The sequence below is a fragment of the Malus sylvestris genome, chromosome 8, assembly GCF_916048215.2.
Source record: "Malus sylvestris chromosome 8, drMalSylv7.2, whole genome shotgun sequence".
Lineage (NCBI taxonomy): Eukaryota > Viridiplantae > Streptophyta > Magnoliopsida > Rosales > Rosaceae > Malus > Malus sylvestris.
In genome coordinates this window covers 24460426-24482596 of record NC_062267.1, presented here as the reverse complement: position 1 = coordinate 24482596, position 22171 = coordinate 24460426, and the positions used below count along the sequence as shown (strand labels likewise).

General features: G+C 36.8%; 1 protein-coding gene across 2 annotated transcripts; it reads left to right on the top strand.

The window, feature by feature from the left end:
* Nucleotides 1-234: 234 nt before the first annotated feature.
* LOC126631971 (MADS-box protein AGL24-like) lies at nucleotides 235-11000 on the top strand. Of its 2 annotated transcripts, XM_050302186.1 has the most exons (9): nucleotides 235-400; nucleotides 715-917; nucleotides 8282-8357; nucleotides 8735-8796; nucleotides 8897-8996; nucleotides 9428-9469; nucleotides 9634-9675; nucleotides 9982-10160; nucleotides 10720-11000. In XM_050302186.1, the coding sequence occupies exons 2-9, from the start codon at nucleotides 727-729 to the stop codon at nucleotides 10727-10729; spliced, it is 702 nt and encodes a 233-aa protein (XP_050158143.1). In that variant the 5' UTR covers nucleotides 235-400; nucleotides 715-726; the 3' UTR covers nucleotides 10730-11000. The 2 variants fall into 2 exon arrangements, with proteins under 2 accessions (XP_050158143.1, XP_050158144.1); XM_050302187.1 differs by lacking the exon at nucleotides 9428-9469.
* Nucleotides 11001-22171: the final 11171 nt, after the last annotated feature.

Below are 22171 nucleotides of genomic sequence, written 5' to 3'. Positions count from 1 at the left end.
GTGACGACACCCAAAAAGAATTAAACCGAGAATCCCCACTCAGTTAGATATGAACAAATCTAAGAGATTCCATATTTTTACCGTCGTCCATTCCACATATATTATGAACGGCAGTGATCGCATTCATCACTCATCACACCAACTGATTTGCGTTCCACGTTTCTTACCTTAAAAATATCTAAAAATAGGAAAGAGAAACAAACAGTGGATATTAAAGCGAGATATGTCTTATTTTTCTATAAATAGGAAATTTAATTTACCAACCTTTCCTTTCTGGAACAACCGGCAGCACGCGAACTCTCTCTCTCCTCTCCATTCTTCTCCTTCCGAAATTTCTTTGGTTTCCTTTCACTGCTCTGCAAATTTCCCAAAACTTCAGACCTGAAACTCCCCGACGAAGGTAAACAAATAACAACGGAAAACCCAGTAACTAATTTATGTATGGTTTTATTTTATTTTATTTTTTCTTCTTCTTTGATTGGTGGTAAATACAAAATACTTTAGGCTTGTTGGGCAGTTGTTTGTGGTTGGTGGGTTTTTCTGGGTTTAGATTTTCTTAATTAGATCTGAGATGCTAGGGTTTGAGGTCAATATCTTTAAACTTATAAAAATAATCACAAAATATATGGTAGTTTTTGAGTTTGTGAACAGTTATATATGTGAAAAGTGCATGGTTGGTTTATTTTTATTTATTTGAATTAATTGTTTTTGAAGGGGTAGGAAGAAATGGTGAAAATAAGGAAAGAGAAGATCAAGATCAGGAGGATCGACTACTTGCCGGCAAGGCAGGTGACCTTCTCAAAGAGGAGAAGAGGGATTTTCAAGAAAGCTGAAGAGCTGTCGATTCTGTGTGAATCTGAAGTTGCTGTTATCATCTTTTCTCAAACTGGCAAGCTCTTTGATTTCTCAAGCTCCAGGTACCGATACTACTGTACAACATCCCACCGCCTTCTAAATTCTTTTGTAATTTTCCTAGCTTGAACGAATATAACCAAGTACATGACTTGACTTCTATCTAAGAGGGAGAGATTCAGCAGGGTCAAACAATTGGGGAGAAAAATGTGTCACAGATTCGTCGACTATATATATTGTAGTGATATGTACACTTATTTTTACTTCTCAACACTCTCTCAATTTTCAGCTTTTAGGTCAAATGAATTGAAGAAGATCAACGATAAAAAATTAATAAAAATGTGAAAAGTAAAAATGAGTGTGCAAATAACACTACATATCTAAAACGAGTGTGTCAGCTAGATAAGGCACAGAAGAATGGTTAGAAAATCCAAAATCTTTCAGAGAGAGTGAGAGTTTTAACTGTTACGAGGATATAACTATATATCTAAAATATCCAGTTCAAGAAAGTGAGGTATACTTTTGATTGAGACAACTTCTAGCTGGGTGTCCAAGTTTGAGAAACATTTTATTAGTTTTACATGTTTTCAATCTTTGAAGTTGTGGGGATTATTTGTACGTTACTTGGTGATGCTGATCTCTTTGCTTATGCTACATGCAATCGTGTCTACCACGCAGAACTTTGTATATATAAGAGCCTAGTTAATTATGTAATCATATTACGATTGTGCAGTTTAATGGTTAGAAAATGCTAGAAAAAGTATATTTTTAGACCATACTTTTTTTATCATATGTGACGGTTAATGATCGGATAATAATATACAAAATTAGTTGGGGTTTATGAAATGAAAAAAATATATATCCTTTTAAATGTGTGTACACCGTTTCCCTTTTTAGACAGGCAATATATATTTTTCTTAGACCATCATTCTTACTGAAATTTAGATAATCAATTTTAAGTAAATAATACAACATAAAATGATAGATAAAATACTCTAGCTAGTAAAAGAGTGTATCACTCTCTACATACGATATACATATCAATATGTATATCCATGCCAACTTCAACACATGATGTTGGGTTATGTTCCAAAAGTTGTCCTTCATTCTCCTCTCCTAAAGTAAAATGCCTGTAAATAATGAATACGGATAATTTGTAAGGACTTCAAATACAAACATTCAATTATACATGCTTTGGATTTTCTTACTAGGAGTAAAGTGATATGATGAAAACATGGGAATTCATCATAGAAGCCTTGAAGATCCTTTGAGAAGGAATATGTATGCATGCGTCAAGTAGGGCAATGAGTGGTTCAGCCATGGCCATATATAACCTGTTTTTTCATATGCATTCATGAAATAATGAACGAACTTGAGTAGTTGCAAAGATTAAAACCTACTTCCTTAAATAATGTGCATGACAGGAAGGGAGAGATTAATATGTAGAAATGTAATTGTGGAATAAGAATTTAGATAAAGTTATTCTTTGTTTATGTTAGGGAAAAAAAATGTCGCTCCACATAGTCAGCAATGATGTCATTTTTATTAATAAAACTGAAACACCACTTCTCAAGTGATCGTTTTAACTTGAGATATAGGATTTAGTATATCAATTTGTCATTTGAAATCAACGTGTATATAAAAGATGCCCTTATTGTATGCTGGTGTCTTTTAACTCATCTATTGTGTTGATGAAAATTCTTCTGAAGTTAGATTCTAAGAAGCCAATACATCTTTTTGGTAGAGAGTGAATTAGCGCTTTGTCATCTAGATCTTTCTACTTTTACTATTTATTCTTTACCCATACTCTCTCCAAGCCGAATACATCAATAAGGAATTGTCGGGTATTAGGGCCCACATACTCCCTCCCACATGTAGAGGGGCCCTTCTATGCGACCAAAGAATGCATACCATCGGCAGTTCGAGTTGACCTCATTGCCTTGTTTGACTATGACGAACAGCTGGAAGAGGGACATCATCCATGTCAACTTGATTAAGTTGTGGTCATCCCCACCTGATAACCAAGGTGAGTTGACCTCGTTCCCTATGTTTGGAATTGGACAGGCCATAGGAAGTGAGAAGCTGATCATCATGTCAGCTCGACTAAGTTGGGTCGCCCCCAAGAGACCTGAGCCGAGTTGCTCTTGTTCTCGTTGTTGATTAGTCGTGCAACGAAAGGTCAAAGCTTTTGTTTTCCTAACCATAAAGCCCTTAACACTCCATCACCCTTTAAGATGCCAGATGTCGATTAGATATGGTCTGGTATTGAAGAAATTATTAAGTAGTACTGTACTACAAATGAGGATCCTCTCAGGATCCTTTTTGTGAGGATCTTGAAGATCCTTAAATGGTGTTCATTTATTGTATATCGTGCAGTCATATATCATTTTAAATACGTTCATTTTAAATTAAAGATGAATAGTATCTGATGAAAAATGATCGCACGATATACGATGAATGGACACGATTTGAGTATCTGGAGGGAATCTTCCTGGCTGTACTACCACGCCATTTGTGATACTCCTATTCAAAATTTGACATGTGAACCACTTCATTCGCAGTTGGACTTTATATTTTATTTTAAGAATTAAAAATAAAGCAAATACTTGAAAAAGAGAATACCTAGTGACCGGCCTCCGTTTCCCACAAATATCAATTGCAGTTCTCCACCTCCACGACTCCATTCCTACTTGTTTACCATTGGTTTCCATGGCTATCGACCCTTCTTTTTTTTTCTTCCACTCAATACAACTCGCAATTGATGAGAGATTAATAGTGAATGTTAACGTAAATTTGGAGAGTTTAACAAAGATCAGTATGGTCGGCTTTTAGTGGGCTCAAGGTTGAAATGATAAGAACTAAACAACAAGATTTAAGTGGTTCATCTCTATAAACTGGGCTACGTCCAATGGGGTGCTCAGACAAGGTTACAAATAGGCTCGAAGTAATCTAGTAGTCTTTTTTTTCTCTCTTTTTGTTCGACTTGTTCTCAGTGGCATTCATCTCCCTTATATAGACCCTCAATGAGCCTTAAGTCTTTGTGTTTGAGTCTTCCACCGCTTTGCATTTAATGCATTGAATATGTAGACATGAACTGCTAGTTGTCCATCCGTCCTTTAGTCGACACATGGTGGCGATGTGACACTCGTTCAGGTCCACTTGCATGTTTTCTAGAGACAATGCATACCAAGCACCTGCTCAGCGCTGGGGTTTGTGAGGACCTTACGATCGTGCTTGATCTGTCAGCTTTTATGTCCCTTCATAGGCTTTCTCTTTTGTCAATAGCCACCATATGGTATGGAGTTGATGCCCGAGTAGGCCCGACCCTTGGACATTGTGCTATAAAGTTGTCAGGATGTCAACTCGCTCGAGTATGCCCGACCCTTGGACTTTGTGCTTGGCTTTGTTGCTGGCAGGCAAACTAGACCGCCGACCGATCGTCTGCAGTGCTTGGGATCATCCTTCCTGCTTTTGTTGGGCCTTGGTCTTCCTTCCTTTGGGTCTTTGTCTTCCTTTCTTCACTTGGTTTCTCTTCCTTGTGCATGTGTTCCTTTGGGCTTCTAGGGGTCAGAAATCACTCAGCAAGTGAACTTCAATCGATTAATCATTTTTGGTGCTTTTGTGGGTGTCAGTACTTTAATGGGTTTTGATTATTTTAGATGAATTTTGTTAGTTGATGGGGAACTGAAATATTTGATAATGGAGGCACTGAAATTGGGTAAATCTACTGGCTTTATGTTGTTTATGGATGGCGTGGTAGTATGATATTACCGAATAATTCTTTAGATAAATGGTAATGTTAAGAAGATCAAATTTTTTAAACCAAATGATGTGGTTGTTTATGATTATATTATTACTTAAGTATTGATTAACGTGTTTATTTTTTATTTGTGACATATCATTTGGTTTAAAATTTTAATCTCCTTATCATTACCCTTAGATAAATGTGGTGTATCCATACTCCATCGTTTGTGCCAATAGCTGATGTCAACCAAAATGGTGCCTCAAGGTTGGCAAAGCTATTGTTGACCAGGTAATGCTGTACTTATCAAAATTTTATACCACTTGTGCCACATCTCTAATAAACGAAAGTCTACCAATACATGTGAGTTTCACTTCTATTAAAAAAAATAGTTCAAATATGGTATAAAATATGATAATAATAACATTTTTGTTGATGACTTCTTGTGTTTTCAAGGTTCTAAAAGAAGGTAGGCGTTAGTTGGGTGGCGGGTTAGGGCTTAGCTAGCACCTAGGCGGGGTTTAGGAGGGCGCCTAGGCGAACTAGGTAAATTTAAGTAAATCTATTATATTTCGCGTAAATAAGTGTCTGTTTATATATATAATTTTATCATAAACTACAAAAATAGAATGACATATGTATTATGAAGTATTGGAATATAATGAAAACATGAGGAATAAGCATATGCTCATTTAAGTATTCAACAAGTCTCTTATAATTTATTGAAAAAACTTAAATGCAAATTGAAAGTTTTTTATTTTCTATCTAAGTGAGTCACAATCTAGGCAGGTACCTAGGTGGGTCTGAACTGGCTAGGCAGACACTTCAGTTGGTCTAGGTGCCATTTCTTAATTTTCAAACGCCTAAGCATTAATCAGGACAGTGACCAGCTGCCTAGCACCTAGGCAGCGCACCTATCCATCACCTGGATTGAGCCAAGTGGGGATTTTTAGAACAATGATTTTCATTATCCATCACCTGGAATGAGCCACATGTCAACCGGCTGAGGGTTTCCCATGGATATATAAAGCAGCCAGCCACCTCCAAACTGTAGGTTAGGCTTACTTCCTCTCGAACCAATCTCCACTTCTCTCACCTCTTCATCAATCAATCTCCACTTCTCTCACCTCTCCCGTTCTTCTTGTAAAAAGTCTTCTAAATCGAGATTTCCAAGTGGTATACACTTGTCAAATAACTGAACACAACACAAAGTGGATATCACCCATCTAAGGCGAACCATGTTGGCCTTTCAAAAACACGTCTATAAACATTATCTAAACCAACAAAGGAACGAATTGGAAATGCTTTTGTTAATTAAGAAAGAACAAAAAGCTACTTTTGGAGCATGGAAGTCCAAATCCATTATTTATAGCTTTTCCATGATGGGCAAGAGAAAGTGATACTTTCTGATGTCTTTTTAGGCATTAAAAATGAGATATGACTAACGATATACTATCTGATGTCCTTTTATGCATTGAAAATAAAGTATATCTTCTTTCATTTATAAAATGTAAGAAGATTCTAATACTCATTAAAAACAAGTAGTTTTCGACGCTATTTTCCTCATCATAAATACTTTTAACTTCTTAATATATATATATATTTTTTTTTCTCTTCTTTCTAGCGCCTCGTTTTTACTCACCAGATATAGACACTGGCTCAACCTCTATATCTTAGACGTCTAAGGAGAGGATATTGGTGCAGCAAGCATTTCCTATTACTTCAACTGTAGGCGTGGAGGAGGACTTCTCCTAGCTGCAAGAAATATATCCACAACTATAACTACTATATTTTCCTCCATAACCTCAAGGTTTTAAGCTCTCTTGAATAATAAGAATAATCATAATAAAATAGTAATAGTAAAATAATACAATAATAATGATAATAATAATAATTTTTAATTAAAAATACACTGTTTCAAACAAAATGTGTGCCTCGACAGTCTTGCATCAACACATAGTGAAGACTTGACAATTGTGGAATCAATGATACAAAAAATAACTTTCCTAAGTCCTAAGTTAAGATATATTAGACCAATAATAAAGTGTGCTTAGATTAATCTTGCAACAAGGAAATATAATTCATTTACTTATAATACTAAGGTTGTATTCAGGAAACAACTCATAGGGATCTTTCACCTCTTGGAAAATATAGAAGAAAAACTGTTAGTCTATTAATTCTCATATCCCCAATATGATCCCTCCAAAGTGCATTATGTTTAGGTCTTTTCCAGTAAAGTTGGATGGCTCTAGGTAGATGAACTTGGTAAATCTGAGTAAATCATCAAATCAGTCATTATACTCAAGTAGAGTTATTTTAATGAGTTGATTAGATGTATGTGATTCTCTTTTTTTTTTCTTGTTTTTTTTGTTGTTGTTAGGCAATGGATGAGATTAAAATTACAAAGTAGAAACTTGAAAACCTTGCCAAGAAAAATAAATGGTCAAAAGTTAGCAAGAATTGTTTGTTTTTATTTTTATTTTTTTATTGCATCGAAAACCTTTTAAAAATATAGTTGATCATTGACAAATTCAGGGTAAAAAAAGACCAATTAAGCAACAAAATGGTACTGCTTGAGTACTTACTAGTATATTATCTTTTTGATTTGGTTCAATTAAAAGATGTTGTGTGCTTATTGTTTTTGAAACTTAAGAAAAATTAAATAGCATGTCTTATTATTTATTTAAGTAAGAATACATGTGTTCAAATATTATTGGGTCAAAACCAAAAGGTGATTATAGGATACTTAAGTATGAGACAGGATCCTCGCTGGACCCTCCAATCACATTCGTTTATCGTACATCATGCTGTTAGTTTTTATCAGGTACTGTTCATATTTAATTTTAAATTAAAAAAATTTATATTGATTTCTGATCGCATGATATTCGATAAAAAGATGTGATTGAAAGATTCACATGATCCTCATAAAGAGGATCCTCCTGGCTTAAGTATTATCCAAAATAAAGTGGTGACAGAAAATACAACAATTAACGATATTTGCAATGATGCCCGAGTTGATGTGAAACTGACTTAAGACTTTTTAGTCATACTTTTAGTTAACCTGATAGTCCCATCATTGGTTTTGCCTTTTTTTGTTGTGTATCCTCAGTTTGGTGACCTCATATATATGTATAAATTCCGACTTGACATTTTGATCTGGGTAACCAGACCAAGCAATAAGGCCTCCAAAATAGCTTTGCCGGTTGGTTTGCAACAGCACCAAATATCTCTAAAGTGATAGTTGTTTTGGCTGGTTAACCTTGAATGAATTATCTACAAATCTATAATAATTGGTTCTTCTGATTTCTTGTTTTCTGGTTGGTAAATTAGTTTAGATGTTATTCTGTTTGCATGCATTTTAAAATGGTTGATTTTATATTAAAAAAAAATATATCAGAAAAGAACAGAGTAAATAACAATCACTTGCAAAACCAAATCCAGCATGCATGTACCAATTTATTGGGCTTATTGAAAAGTGTTTTCAAACCAGAAGCATGGAAATTGGGTAACATGTTTTTTTTTTCTTTCCTTGTATTGATTTTTTATCTATGCTTACTGCTTAGTCACACGTATTAATTTAATTTCGTGTGCATTTTTATTTTTTTTGTTTAATTTTTTCTTTCTAAACCTTTATAAAATAATAATGAAGCATGCTAACTACTTTTTTAATCCTTTTATGTTGTGAAGTACCAAGGATGTGATTGCAAGGTACAAATCACATACTGGGGAAAAATCGAATCAATCGATGCTTGATCAGCTGCAGGTAATTCAGTTCAATATGGGTTTTTTTTTTCATCTTTGCCCTAAAATTTACATTTTTAATGGTACAACAATTAATTAAGTCAAGTGAATGTAGCATTTTTTGTGATCTGCACTTGGAGCTTCGAAATATGGTTTTACAGCATTTGAACGATCGTATATTGCTTTAACATAAATAAAATAATTACTAGTTAGACTTCTATATGTGCATGCAGCAGGGTTGGCCTCTAAGACTAAATATGTGCAAGTACCTGGGGTTGAGTAATGACTCCAAGTTAGAGTTTTAACAATGGATGTTTTTGGGCCTGATGTTTATAAGCTTTTCATGGGACAGATTAGTTTATAGAAATGACGGTGTAAATATATTTCCCATTTAATTAGTTGGAGAAAGAAAACACGATCAGGCTGAGTAAGGAACTTGAGGATAAGACCCGCAAGCTGAGGTAATTATAATTTATCGATTTGTTTGTAAGATATATGGTGGTTAATTAGCTGGATGATCGTTTGATGAGAGTCTGCCGAAATTGGTTTGGCATGCAACAGGCACCTGAAGGGTGAGGAGCTTCAAGACTTGGACCTGGATGAACTGCAGAAGTTAGAAAAATTGGTGGAAGCAAGCCATGGCCGTGTGATGGAAACTAAGGTCTGTTCTAGCTAGCTAGCTAATTTATTCTGTTACAAGTGAATTCAGGTGTCCCATGGCTTCTAAAATCTAGGTATCTTCAGATAGAGGAGCACATTGTGAGGCTTATTAATTAAGCAATAAAAATCTTCCGGATCATTGCACAATAATATTCTTGCAAAGAGTAGGACAAATGTCTTAATTTTGTTCAAATAGAAAATTTGTTATTAGCATTTTATAAAAGTAAGTGCTTTTCTTTCTCTAATTTTTTGCACTATGCATGAGTGAGTCATGACCGAGCTTAATCAAATAAATAGATCGACACGTTGTACCTCGTACACATTGTTTTAAATCACCGTGTTTAATCAAAAGGTCAATAGGTTTCCAATTGCCTCGTACACATTATATGTATATACAACACCGTCTAATTCCAAATTTTCCATTTATTTCAGGAAAAAAAGATTATGAGTGAGATTATGGCACTTGCGAAAAAGGTTTATAGTTAAATAGATGATTGTTGTCTGTGTCTATATATGGAATAACCACAAATATTTACAATAGTCAAGAATTTCCTGAAAAAAAAAAAAATAAACATTAATTAAATTATTAATGAATTTTTGCTTTGTGGTCCTCTTACTTGTACTGATTATAAATGCAGGGAGATGAGCTTGTAGAAGCTAACAACCAGCTAAAGCAGAGGGTAAGCAACTACCGCCATCTATGAGTTCGTTTGGATATGATTTTAAAATAATTGAAAGCGCTTTTGGTGAAAATATTTTTAAAAACAATCCTTAGTAAAAATGCTAATAAATCTTGGAAAAGCATTTAAAGTGCTTTTGAAACCCAAAAACATTTTCTCTAAAAGCGTTTTTAATCATTTTTAAAACATATCGAAACAAGCCATATATTTCTTCTTCTATTTTTTTTTATTTAATGAAACAACAATAACTCTTAATTAAAAAATTAAATCTGGGCGATTTTTTTCTTTGTTGTCTTTGCATGGCAGATGGTGATGTTATCCGCCCGAGGAGATATCGGACCGGCGGCGATCATGGAGTTGGAAAACCTGAATAATGGTGGAGAAGAAGGCGTGACATCTGAATCAGCTACAAATGTCACCACCAGCTCCAACAGTCCTCTTTCTCTTGAAGATGAGTGCTCCGACATCTTGTCTCTCAAACTGGGGTGTGCCGCTTTAACTTCCTAATATATGCTATTTGCTTGTCTTTTGCTTTTGACTTTTGGCTTGTGCTTATTTGATGCTACGACGAAGAATAAAGTTAGTAAAATACTAGGGGGCTGTGTAGATAACGGATATTTTGCTGTCCTCACGGAGGGTTCATCTCAAACATGATCAGGTCGAATTTTACACGTTACCAATTTTAAACCTCTAATTTTCTTTTCTTTAATTTAAGTAAAAAAAGCCATTTAGGGAATGTTTTAATAAAAGCTTATCTCCTTCGTGGGGCAAACTTGTGTTCAAAGATACCAATGGGATTGCCACGCCCCTTTCACGTTGATGTAGGTCTTTTGTTTTGTTTCTGTGATTAGCTCAAGTGCTTATCTGGGCTTTGCTGTTTTTTCCTTTTTCCTTTACCTCATGTTTCTTTTGCCGTTTGGCTCCTATCCTCACTGTATCACAAATTCATGATGTTTGTCAAGTATAATTGCACTGCTAGGATGCTTTTATTCTTCAATATCTTAAATGAAATTGCTAATCGTTTTTTGTATTCGGTATTTTCAGGCTACCTTAGTTTCCCTGGTTAAGAAGTGGACACAGATAGGAAGTTGCACTTCCTTATAATTTCTAAATCAAGTCGAGTTATGTAAAATACGAATGATTTGTGTCTTCTAAATAAAGTCGAGTTATTGTAAGATACGAATGATTTGTGTGTCTTTTAATTTTTGTTTTTGTTGGGGGGAGGGGGGGGGGGGGGAGGTACTGTGACTGTGACTGTATTATATGTAAAACTATATTTGTATTGGTCGAATATAAATTGTATAGTATCTAAAGCTTTATATAAATGCAGGCCTATGAATCTCTAGTTCAGTTCTATGTTTTGTTTTTTGTCCTGTTCAGTTCTGTGTTGTGTTGTGGATTTATTGCGATGGCAGGCTAAAAATTATGAGGGTTTTTTATTTTTAATTTTTTTAATTTTTAATTATGCTTAAATATTCATTTCTCTCCTAAAACAAAACTTGAGTCTCATTTTGCATCTGAATTCACTACAAGAAAAATGGCATTTGGGCACAAAATTAGGGACACAAATGAGGTGTATGTGTTTGTTTAAACATCAATAGGGTGGAACTGCGCTCATTCCGTAATGGGCACCATGTATTGTGCCCAATGTTAAGAGGAATGGACACAATTACATTATTGGGCACATAACAATGACTTTTGTACCTTTAATGTCAGAAATGGAAATTTTTTATTATTTTGCAAAGTAATGACACCATAAATATAATCGTGCCCTATAGTTTAATATATTTAATGTAAAGGTGAATTTTTTGTGCCCTTTGTTTAAAATAATGTTTTATACGAAATGAGAAAAGCACTTTCCTCAATCTTCAGTCCTCACTCTCTCCTGGTTTCCTTCCTTCCGCCTGCCTCTCTCTGTGTTTCTCCGTTCAAACCCAGCCTCTCCTCTCTCTCGCTCTCCCTTCCCCAATCGAATCGAGCCTCTCTTCAACCCCAGGCTCTCTCTCTCTCTCTCTCCCTCTCTCTCTCTCTCTCTCTCTCTCTCTCTCTCTCTCTCTCTTGCCTCTCATCTCAATTCTTAACTCCAGTTCACATCTCACGCAGAAACATAATTTGCAAATCCTTCCCTTTCAAAGCTCACACACACTGTGAATCGTTGGGTCTCAACTTAAGTTTCTAGTCGAGTTCACATATTCTCAGACTCTGCAAATCCTTCTCCTTCATATAGAATATGCAAATTAGTCGACCTCAACTCTCATCTCATCCCTAGTTCCCCTTCAGTTTAGTGCCTGCATAATGTGATTCTTTCCCTCCACTTTGTTCCAGGTAAAATGGTGAGAACTTAGAACTTGTATTGGTTAATTTAGTTAATAATTTGTGATTAATTTTAAGGTTAGGATTAGGGTTCGTTTGAAACAAAAGGGGAACTGAGCTTTTTTCTCTTTTTGGTTATAATCAAAAGGAGATTTGATCTAGTTCAAATTCAAACAAACCCATTTTTGCCTCTTTCATCTCTGCCTTTCTCAGACTCTGCTGATGGATGCCGTTTGTCAATTGGACAACCACCACATCACGGACTCCTTTCGGATTTGGGCTTTTCCTTTGTTATTTTTCTATGATTTTTGTGTATTTTTGTGCCCTTATATCTATGGGTTTGGTTTTATGTCAGTTTAGTACTTTTTTTAGGTTTTGTAGAATTCTTTGTGATTATTCTGGGTTTAGTAGCGGTTTTTTGGGTTGTGGTCTCTAGTAAAAGGTAATTTTTACATTAATTTTGTGAAAATTTGTACATATCAATGTATTAGAATATTTACACGAATTTAAAGTAAAATATGATATTGGTATCGGCGGGGATGATTTATGGGAATTTTTCAAGGATTATTGGAATCTCATGATAAGGAATGATGTAGAAACTTATAGCTGTAGCAGTTGATGCAGGTTTCCTTTCTATGAACCTGATTTTGTATGGGGAAAGCCACAATGGGTGACTCCAGGTACGGAGTTCAAGAATCTGATTGTGTTGATGAATACACGAGACAGAGATGGCATATAAGTATCCTTCAAAGAAGACCTGGCCATATTTGTAAGCAATAAGGAGCTGCTTGAGTATGCATCTTTAAATCCAACTATAATTTAGTTTAGTTTTGTTGAGCCTTTTATGATCTTTCATTGTTTTATTTCTTGCTTATGTTTTTCTTAGGTGTGTACTAAATTGGATGTTGGTTTGGTTATTTCCAAGCTTTCCCCATGACTTTGGATACCCAATACAAAATATGAAAAACCCAACTACCCAACTTTAATTTTGTAAATTTTTTGTCCTAAATGAAGGTAACATGGGAATTTGTTCTGAATGATGTTCAAAGAACTTCAAACTCAACTTTGTCCTAAATGATGTTCTGTTATCTGGATGTCTGTTATCAAATTTTTATCTGCTCACAGAGTCATCTGATTTACATCTTTTACTAGGGTGATAATGTGCCTCCACCATTCAATTCATTTGAATATACTGGCCTCCCATATGAGATTGAGAGGTATTGAATTATTCTGTTTTTGTTTCTTTTGTGTAATACTGGTAGCCTTTAGTGTAAGTTACCCAAGTGTTTTGTGCAAAGTTATGTGATTGCTAGAGGTCCAATGTTGAGTTTCATACTCATGTTAATTCTTTAGCCATCTGCATTTTTATCGCAAGTGCGATGCTGTGCTGCCCTCTTTGTGATTGTCTGTTTTTCTTTTGTTACCCATTACTGTGAATCAGTGGTGTGTAAAAGCCCATCCTAGAGTAAAAAGGAGAGCACATCCACCCTCAGTTAGTGGCACTTTTATATTGTTTATGTACTATTCATCTCCTATCATAGCACTTAGGTGACTTTTGTGTATATTGTATTACATTACATGTGTTAGAACTTGCCACTATTATGCAGCTTTCATATTGCCAGTAATACAATAGCAGAGGCATGCCAAGATCTATTATTTGGTGTCTTTCCCATATTGTATTTACTTTACATACTATCAAAGCAATTAGGTCATACTCTGGTATTGTTTGAGTGTTCAATGCATACGTACATATGTCTTGAGGTTTTACATAATATGAATGCATACATTTGATCTTTGTTATTTTTGTTTTTGAGGGTGTCTGATAGTTTGAAAACCCAGAACAGAGTGGAGGCAATTTTCTAGTGGAGGAGGCAATTTTGTAAGGTATAACTATTTTTTTTTTTTTTTTGAGGAATAGGTATAACTATTTCTTACTCTATGCTTTATACTAAGATTCCTTATAGGCAAGAAGGGAATGTGGTTAAGTTACATTGCATGAAGAACTTAGGTCCAACGACTGTAGTAGGGGAGGATAGGATTCTGAAGAAGGGATTGGTTGTAAATATGTGGGATTTGTTGTAAATAACTGAAATACATGTATATTGTGGGATTTGTTGATTTTATGAAAATTTAGAATTTTTTTGTTTTGTTTCAATTTTTTTTTTCTTTTCAAATTGAACCTATTGGGCACGATTTGAAATTAGTACGCATGATTGTCTATCATCTGACATGTTGTCAAAATTAAGGTACAAAAAGACATCTATTTGTGCTGAACTGTTTGAGCACAAAATGTCATATCATGCCCTTTCATCATTGGTGACACCCATATAGGGCACATACAATATAATAGTAGTTGCACTGTTGCCATTGGTCTATGGGCACATATGTTGGTGCCCTTTGGCCTCAAATGACACAAATAATTTATTGTGTGCAGTGCCCATTTTTGTTGTAGTGATTAGTCGATACTTAACATCCTCGAGGTTTACATATGTGTTTTATTTTGCATTGTTTTTTCTCAACACCGTCCAAGATCAGTCAATTGTGTAACTGATAGGGTTATTAGTTGAGATGTTGATCGAGTTATCCGTGTGATTTTTTGGCCGTGCCCTGAAAAGTTGGTACTTTAACCTCCTTCGAGGTTTACACATGTGTTTCATTTTGCCTTGTTTTGCTCAACATCGTCCAAGATTAGTCAATAACATACGTGATATGGTTAGAATTTGACCATGTTGTACGTGTGATCTTGTTGACCGCGCTCTGAAAAGTTGATACTTACCTTCCCCAAGGTTTATATGTGTGTTTCATTTTGCCTTGTTTTTCTCAACATCATCCAAGATCAGTCAATAGCTTGCATGATAGGGTTATTAGTTAAGATTTTGACTATGTTGTAAATGTGGTCTTTTATATTGAGTTCACATCTCTCTTGTTGTGGAAAGAGTTATTCTAGGAATATGATTGTAGAAACATAAAGTAGAATCTAATAAAATTTAGAAGCTTTTTATTCTATTATGACATTTATTACTTGAAATAAAGTAAAACTGTACCTATGATTAATATAAGGGAAATTTTTTGAATTGTCATATGAACTTGTATACACTTTTTAATTTGTCATATAAATTGAAACCTCAAGCAATTTGTCATATCAACTTTTCGAAATCATTAATTTGTCATCTCACCCTAAGTCCATTGTGTTTTCCAACCAATATAAGTCATGACTTGTGTTCAGGGCTATTTTAGTGATTTTAGCATTTCTTTTTCACAAGGTTTTTTATTTTTCCTTAGTACGAACACTTAAATATTGTGTATGAGAGTATTCATGAAGATCAATGTGAACAAAATCTTTGAGAACAAGTATAACGTAGCAGTAGCCCCTTCTGTAGCTTTAGAAACCCTAGAGTTTTTTGTCGAATCCAACTTAATAAAAGGGAAATGAAGTGTTAGAATGACCCAAATAACTCTAAACACAAGTCATGTGCGAGGCACATGTCGTACATGACTTATATTGGATGGAAAACTCAATGGAGTTAGGGTAAGATAACAAACTAATGATTTCGGAAAGTTGGTATGACAAATTACTTAAAATTTTAGTTTATATGACAAATTAAAAATTGTGTACAAGTTCATATGACATTTCAAAAATTTTCCCTTAATATAAATAAAGGCACAAAGCTGAGTGAAAACGCACATCACACAAAAGAATGAGGCTATTACTAGTTATATGCCTTTTTAAGCTTGCAGACATGTGTAAAGTATTTTTTGCTCTTCCATTTGATGTTTATTCCACTTTGCAAATGATTGCAATTCCTTGAAGGAGTAGGATTCTCTCCCCTTCTCCCCTTCCATCCCCTCATCTCACACTTTTCATTTGCAAAGTAACATGGCTACTCGTATTGCACTTATAGGGCGGAGTAGGATTCTTTCCTCTCTTTTTTTCCCTCCCCTTCACTCCCCTCCTATTTGAACCACGATTAAGCCACGTCAACATCTTACATTAATTTTTTTTATAGAAAAAGAAAGACAAAATAGAGAATGTAAGATGAGGGGATGGAAAAAGGAAGGGAGAGAATCCTAGTCCAGGGCGGAGTAGAATTATAGGGCGACCACAATGAGTAAAGATGAATGATGTTTTCTTCACATTATTTGTTCTTTTTAATACTTATTTGTTCTTTTTATATTAAAAGGGAAGAAAGAGTTAAGCACCTAAAACTCTCAACCATTAGATTTAGTCCAAATTTTTTACTGTTTAAACCACATCATTTTAGAGATTTTTTTCGGTATATTGATATTTTTACACTATGAGTTCGACTAAACTGCATCATTTTAGAGAATTGCCTCTTAAGTTTTGTTTACTTTTTATACGTGACATAGTTAGTGCCATTCCTTTCGGCAAAAAAGAAACTAGGATTATAATATTTCATAGAATCCTGACATGATTCAATATTATATTTTTTAATTCTAGTTTTTAAATTAAGTACTCATTATCAAATAAATAAACACACTATCTTTCCTTTTCACATTTCAAGTTTCAACACATATACAATGTACAAAAAATAAGATATTATAAAAACTTACTAAAATATAAGTGTTAATGTTGAGCACTTTTAGGGCCACATAATGGTGTCGGCCGAGAAAGAAGCCACGAAAAGCCCAAGAAAATTGAGAAGCCCAAGGCCCAAGGGTCTTAGAAGAGGATACCCCGAGCGCTATAGCCGACTGTCTATGAGCTTAGCCTAATCAGGATATGTAAAGAGCTTTCTGACTGCCAGGGGTAGGTGGAGAGACTGATAGTTTTATGGCACAAACTTGAAATCCAACACCAAGTTGAAATTCGAGTTATCTAATTGTCCATCGGACAGCAGACAACGTTGCACCGTGAGTGCACCATTCACGGGCTCTGAGACCTCTCTGGTGGTTTTCACTGCCTTTCGACCACTTTTTGGAAGTTGACCTAGCTATAAAAATCTTTCGCTTGTCTTGTTCTACATCTCTGTGGTTTTGTGATGTTTGGAGTTTGTCGGAAATTTCAGTTTGTGTTAGCTAGAAATCACGGTGCATGGTGGCGCGTTTGGTGGCGTGTGGGAAACTCTGGCTATCTTGATTTTCGACAGCGATACTTCCTTGATGTTCGGAGCCTATATCCAAGGTTCGTTTTTGTTGAAACTTGATATGATGGTTTGGTTATTCAAATTATGGGTATTGACTTTTGATTTTTGTAGTTGACGCCAACCTAATCATTGGATCGTCAGCAAGTTTAATGAGCATGTTATTCATCGATTAATGGACCATGAGAAATTGTGAAACAAAAATCCGGCAGTCGGGTCTTCTTGTTGAAGAATCTTGGATTATTGACATTTGTAGTAGACAAAGATCCGACCATTGGATCATCTCGAAATTATAGTATGTGGTTGTACGTATATTTAAGGATCTTAGGAATTTGAAAATCCATTGTGCAGATCTTCCAGATTAGACTACGTTGGGTCGTTGACCCTACTGCGAACCATGTTTGTTGATGCCAATTTCCGTTGTCTCTAGCTTTGACAAAAATGCACTTGCAAACCAATCAACACCTTTGATCAAGGACCTAAGCCTCACGTGCCCATGAGGTAGGATGGTTAGGCCAATAGATCTCCGATGCCTAAGTTAGTTTCTTTGAGAAGAATAAAGTGTTTAGGGCTTTTAGGGGTAGCAAAAGCTTACCGAAATTTAGTAGAATATGAGGTATATATAGGGGAGTGGCCGGCCATGGTGTTAGGGTTTTACCCTACATGATGCGACATCCTATTGGCCAAGGTTTTATGGAGAAATATTCTCAAAATATTAAATAGGAAATAATATCTTGAGATAATAGAGTAATTATCCCTAATTGATTTAAATATGGATTTCTTACTTGAATAGAGTCAATCTTCAATTGGGAATGTATTAAAGATAGGATTTGGGTAATTAATCCTTATCTTTAATGCCTTAACTTTTCCTTGCCAAGGGCAGGTGAGCTGTGGGTAGTCGTATTCAGCTGCTGGGACCTTCAAGAGGGTGAGCTGCGCATGAGAGATATGAGGAGCTTGTCCATTTAATGAGGGGAATCTTGTCTTTCTTGAGCAAAAGTTCACATGTCGCCTATAGAATATTTGGGATTATTTTAGGCTCCACAAATGCCCCTACACCTGCTAGGCTGCTCATAGGAAAAGGGCAGTAGGTATAGAAATCCTAACATGCATAGGCTTGTAGAGTTGTTTCCCAATTTGAACTAGATCTCCTTTCTTGATTTGGAGATAGATTTCTTCTAGGAAAATGAAACCAATTGCCCCTAATGCCTATTTAATTCTGCCTTAAGTAGGGGATTAAATAAATTTGGAGAAAAATCATAATTCCAACAAGGAAGAGAAAAGCCAGAGGAAATTTGTTCTCCCTTCCCTAGCTTTCTTCTTCTCATGCCCTTGCAAATAGTCATCTCTCGTTATTTTTCTTCTTCTTCATGCCGCTCTAAGGTAAGAAAATTTTGAATTTTTCCTTCTTGATTTTTTAGGAGTCTTGGGGCTTGAAAAATTGGTTCGGCAAGTCTGAGATGGCATGAGGGACGAGGCTAGGGTGCCACGAGGCTGTTGTGCACAGGTGGTGCGGCGGCGGAGCTCGGCTGGCGTGGACCAAGTGCTTGGCTCGAGCAGATGTGACAAGCGCGCTGGGCATGAGGAGGCCAGCTCGAGCTGGGCCTCCATAGCTGCTAGGCACGGGCCCATGTAGGCAAAAAGGAGAGAGAGTGAGACAGACTGGTGTGCGCTGACTCTCTGGTTCCTGTGACTTGGGCCGAGAGGCCTGAGCCTGCTTAAGCGTGCTGGGCACGAATGAGGAAAGGGGAAGGAGGCACATGCCTCATCCCGTGCTGGGTTAAGCGGCATGGTTGCATACATGAGGGACCATGAGACTTTGGGCCATGCTGCTTGAGAAAGAGGGTTGGGTCGTGGGGCACTGAACTCTGCGGCCCTTCTAATTTTTTTTATTCTTTTCTCGCGAGCTACCTTTTAAATAATTTTCTTTATACTTTTGGCAAGGATTTTGAGATGTCTCCCTTAGATTGCAAAAGTGACGAATACCCTCAATCTTTGTGTCGTCAAGATAGTTCTTTCGAAAAGGTGGGCTACTTCAAGGCTGCCTATGTCAAGATCAACTCCGATGAGCTGTTTCAGGATTTTCTTGAGACGTATGAGCATGCGATTTCGTCAAGGGTTTGCGTCAAGCGGGTGAATGATGATAACAACCATGAACCGTGCAGCGAGGGTACCACTACTAGGAAAAAGGCTATCAAATTCCATCTACATTACTTTGTGTTGGGATTTAATTTTCCTATGCCGTGTCTTTTTCAGGAGATGGTCTGCTTCATGAAATGTACGCCTGTTTAGTGCTTCCCGAATGCTGTCTGTGCGATGGTGGGGTTTTCAAATTTGAGCAAGTTATTTGATCTTGGCTTGACCATAAATGAGTTATAGTACTTCTTTGAAATCGGCCACAAGGAAGGCGTGGGGCAGCTGAGGTATAGGTTGCTTGATGTTTCATGCAAAGGTGATTATGAGTGGGAGATAGATACCTTGTAGGTAAGTGGAAAGTGGGAGTCCGACTCCTCTCATAAACTACGTGTTTCGACTGTCTTTATCAATGGTAAGTGTACTGCTTCATTCCTGGTTTGCTTGAATCTTTCTTATTTTGTGTAGATTTGAAATTTGGCTCAACTCCAAGAACTTCAGCAGATATGAAGAAAATGCACATCACCTTGGGCATTCTTGCTGAGTACCATAAGTGGAGCTGGTTGCTAGTCATTTTCGTCGGGAGAAATGCGGGTTGCCTCCAAAGGAAGACATAAAGAGGATAAAGGATAAGGCATTTGCTCGCCTGATCGCTGTTGTAGAGCCTGCTGCCAATGAGGGTGGAAAGAAGATATATTCTTCACTTGCTTGTGAGCCTTTGACTGAGAAGAAGTTAAGGACTTTTTCTGCTGCTCGCGGAGGCTCGTCTGTTGCTGAAGCTTATCATCGACCTGACTTCTCCCAAGGGGACAAAAATGATCGTTGAGCTTGGGCTTGTGAAACCTACTTCTCGAAGATAGCCACGACCATTCTTGAGAGGATTTTCAATGGAAAGGTTTGATGGTGCCCCTGTTGTCTGGGTTTATGTCGAAGCACGCATTGGGAGCTAAGTCCAGTTCGGTTTCTGAGAGGCTCGCTGCTATGAAGAGCGGGAATGTGGATTATACTGCTAAGGTGGTGTCTGAGCTTATTTTTCCTTCTGTGCGACCGATTCGTCTGCGAAGAAAGAGAAGTTTGCTCGCATGGACAGTTGTGATAGATCCACCGAGTCTGAAGGCTGACCTGCTTGAGGACATCAATGTATGCGCCAAGTTTGTTGATAGTGTTGGGAAAGTTGTTGTCCATTCAGACTCTTTTGAAAAACGTTCTGCCTATTGGAAAATGTCATCCTTGATTGCTATAATGCATAAGGCTTTGATCCTGGCAGCTGAGTCTATGCGCGTTGATCAGGATGCTGTCGAATGTGCTAAGAATGCCGAAGTGGCATTGATGGCTCACCTTCGCTCGGCTACTGAAAATATCGAGAAGCTCGAAATTGAACTTGCCATTTTAAAGGGGTCTAATTTCTCTGCCCCTACTTCTATGCAGCGGAGACTGTTCATCAGAAGGTCGTCCATTTGGAAGCTAAGCTTAGTGTGACTTAGGTGATGTTGGAAGCTACAGAGAATAAAGTCAGTCGTGTTACACCAGTGGTCAAGGACCTTGAGCGTGTTAATTCGAAGCTACAATCTATTTATTTCACCAAGGACGAGAAACTTGTCTTTATGCATGCTGAAGTGTCTCGTCTCAAGGATGTTGCCAGGAAGCTTGAGTCCAAAGAAGTGGATCTGCAAGGTGCGTTGTCAGCTGGCGAGAACCTGAAAAATGAACTGGGTAAGCTGCATGATGCTCACATTGAACTTGTTAAAGAGAATGTGCAGCAGAAGAATGAGAAGGTCGGTCACCAAGTGGCGTTTGCTTCTTGTTGGGCAGATTTCTACAAGCTTGGCTATGCAGACCATCTTCATGGTAGGCCGTTTGATTATGAGTTTTTTGAGAAGGACTTCGAGACTTTCTCTATTTCTCCAGTTGATCTACTTAACTTCTTATTTGAGGTTGCCTTTGGTGGAGCAGCTGAGGGTTAGATAGTCTAGATGGGTGACATAGGATAAGCTGATGGAAGCTTTGGCTGTTGAAGACATGGCAGTCTAGGGACATGTGATTGCGCAGGTTACCGATGAGTAGTCTTTTTGCTTAGACTTAGGAATTTTCCTATTTTCCTTTTCATTCTGCTTTATTTGAACTTTGTTGGCCTTCGAGCTGGTTTATTAATTTGCTAGAAATTTAATAAACAACTTTCCTTGTTTTGCTTCATCTTTATATTTCGTCATGTTTTTTTTGCAAATCTTTACCGTAAGACGGACGATTGAGTGAGATATTTCAATGAAGCAGTCGATCTCTCATCATCACTTAGGTTTTAGTTTCGGCCTTGATGCTCAAGGAGTTTTACCTGCATAAGGAAAAAATGCAAGATTTCTAACTTATAGAGCCAGCGGCCGAACTCTAATCTCCTTAGGAAGCAGGTGAGTCCGCGTAGTTGCTATAGTCATGAATCTCAGCTTTAGCGGCTGCACGAGCCTTGGCCCTCCTGGTCATATTGCGAAATTTTTAACTTATAGAGCCAGCGGCCGGACACGTGTTTCTCGTAGAAAGCAGATGAGTCTGCGTAGCTAATATAGTCATGAATCTTGGCTTTAACGGCTGCATGATTCTTGGCCCTCCTGGGTTATATTGTGATTTAACTTATAGAGCCGACGGCTGGACATGTGCTTCTCGTAGAAAGCAGAGGAGTCCGCGTAGCTACTATAGTCATGAATCTCAGCTTTAACAGCTGCACGAGCCTTGGCCCTCCTAGGGCATATTGTAAAATTTTTAACTTATAGAGTCGACGACTGGACACGTGTTTCTCGTAGAAAGCAGAGGAGTCCGTGTAGCTACTATAGTCATACATTTTGGCTTTAGCTCTTGCAAGTCTTTAACCATAGACCGTCAGTCGGAGGCGCTACTTTTAGATAAGTAGAAGGGTCTGCGTAGTCCTAGCAGGTGTAAATCTTGGCTTACATAATGCC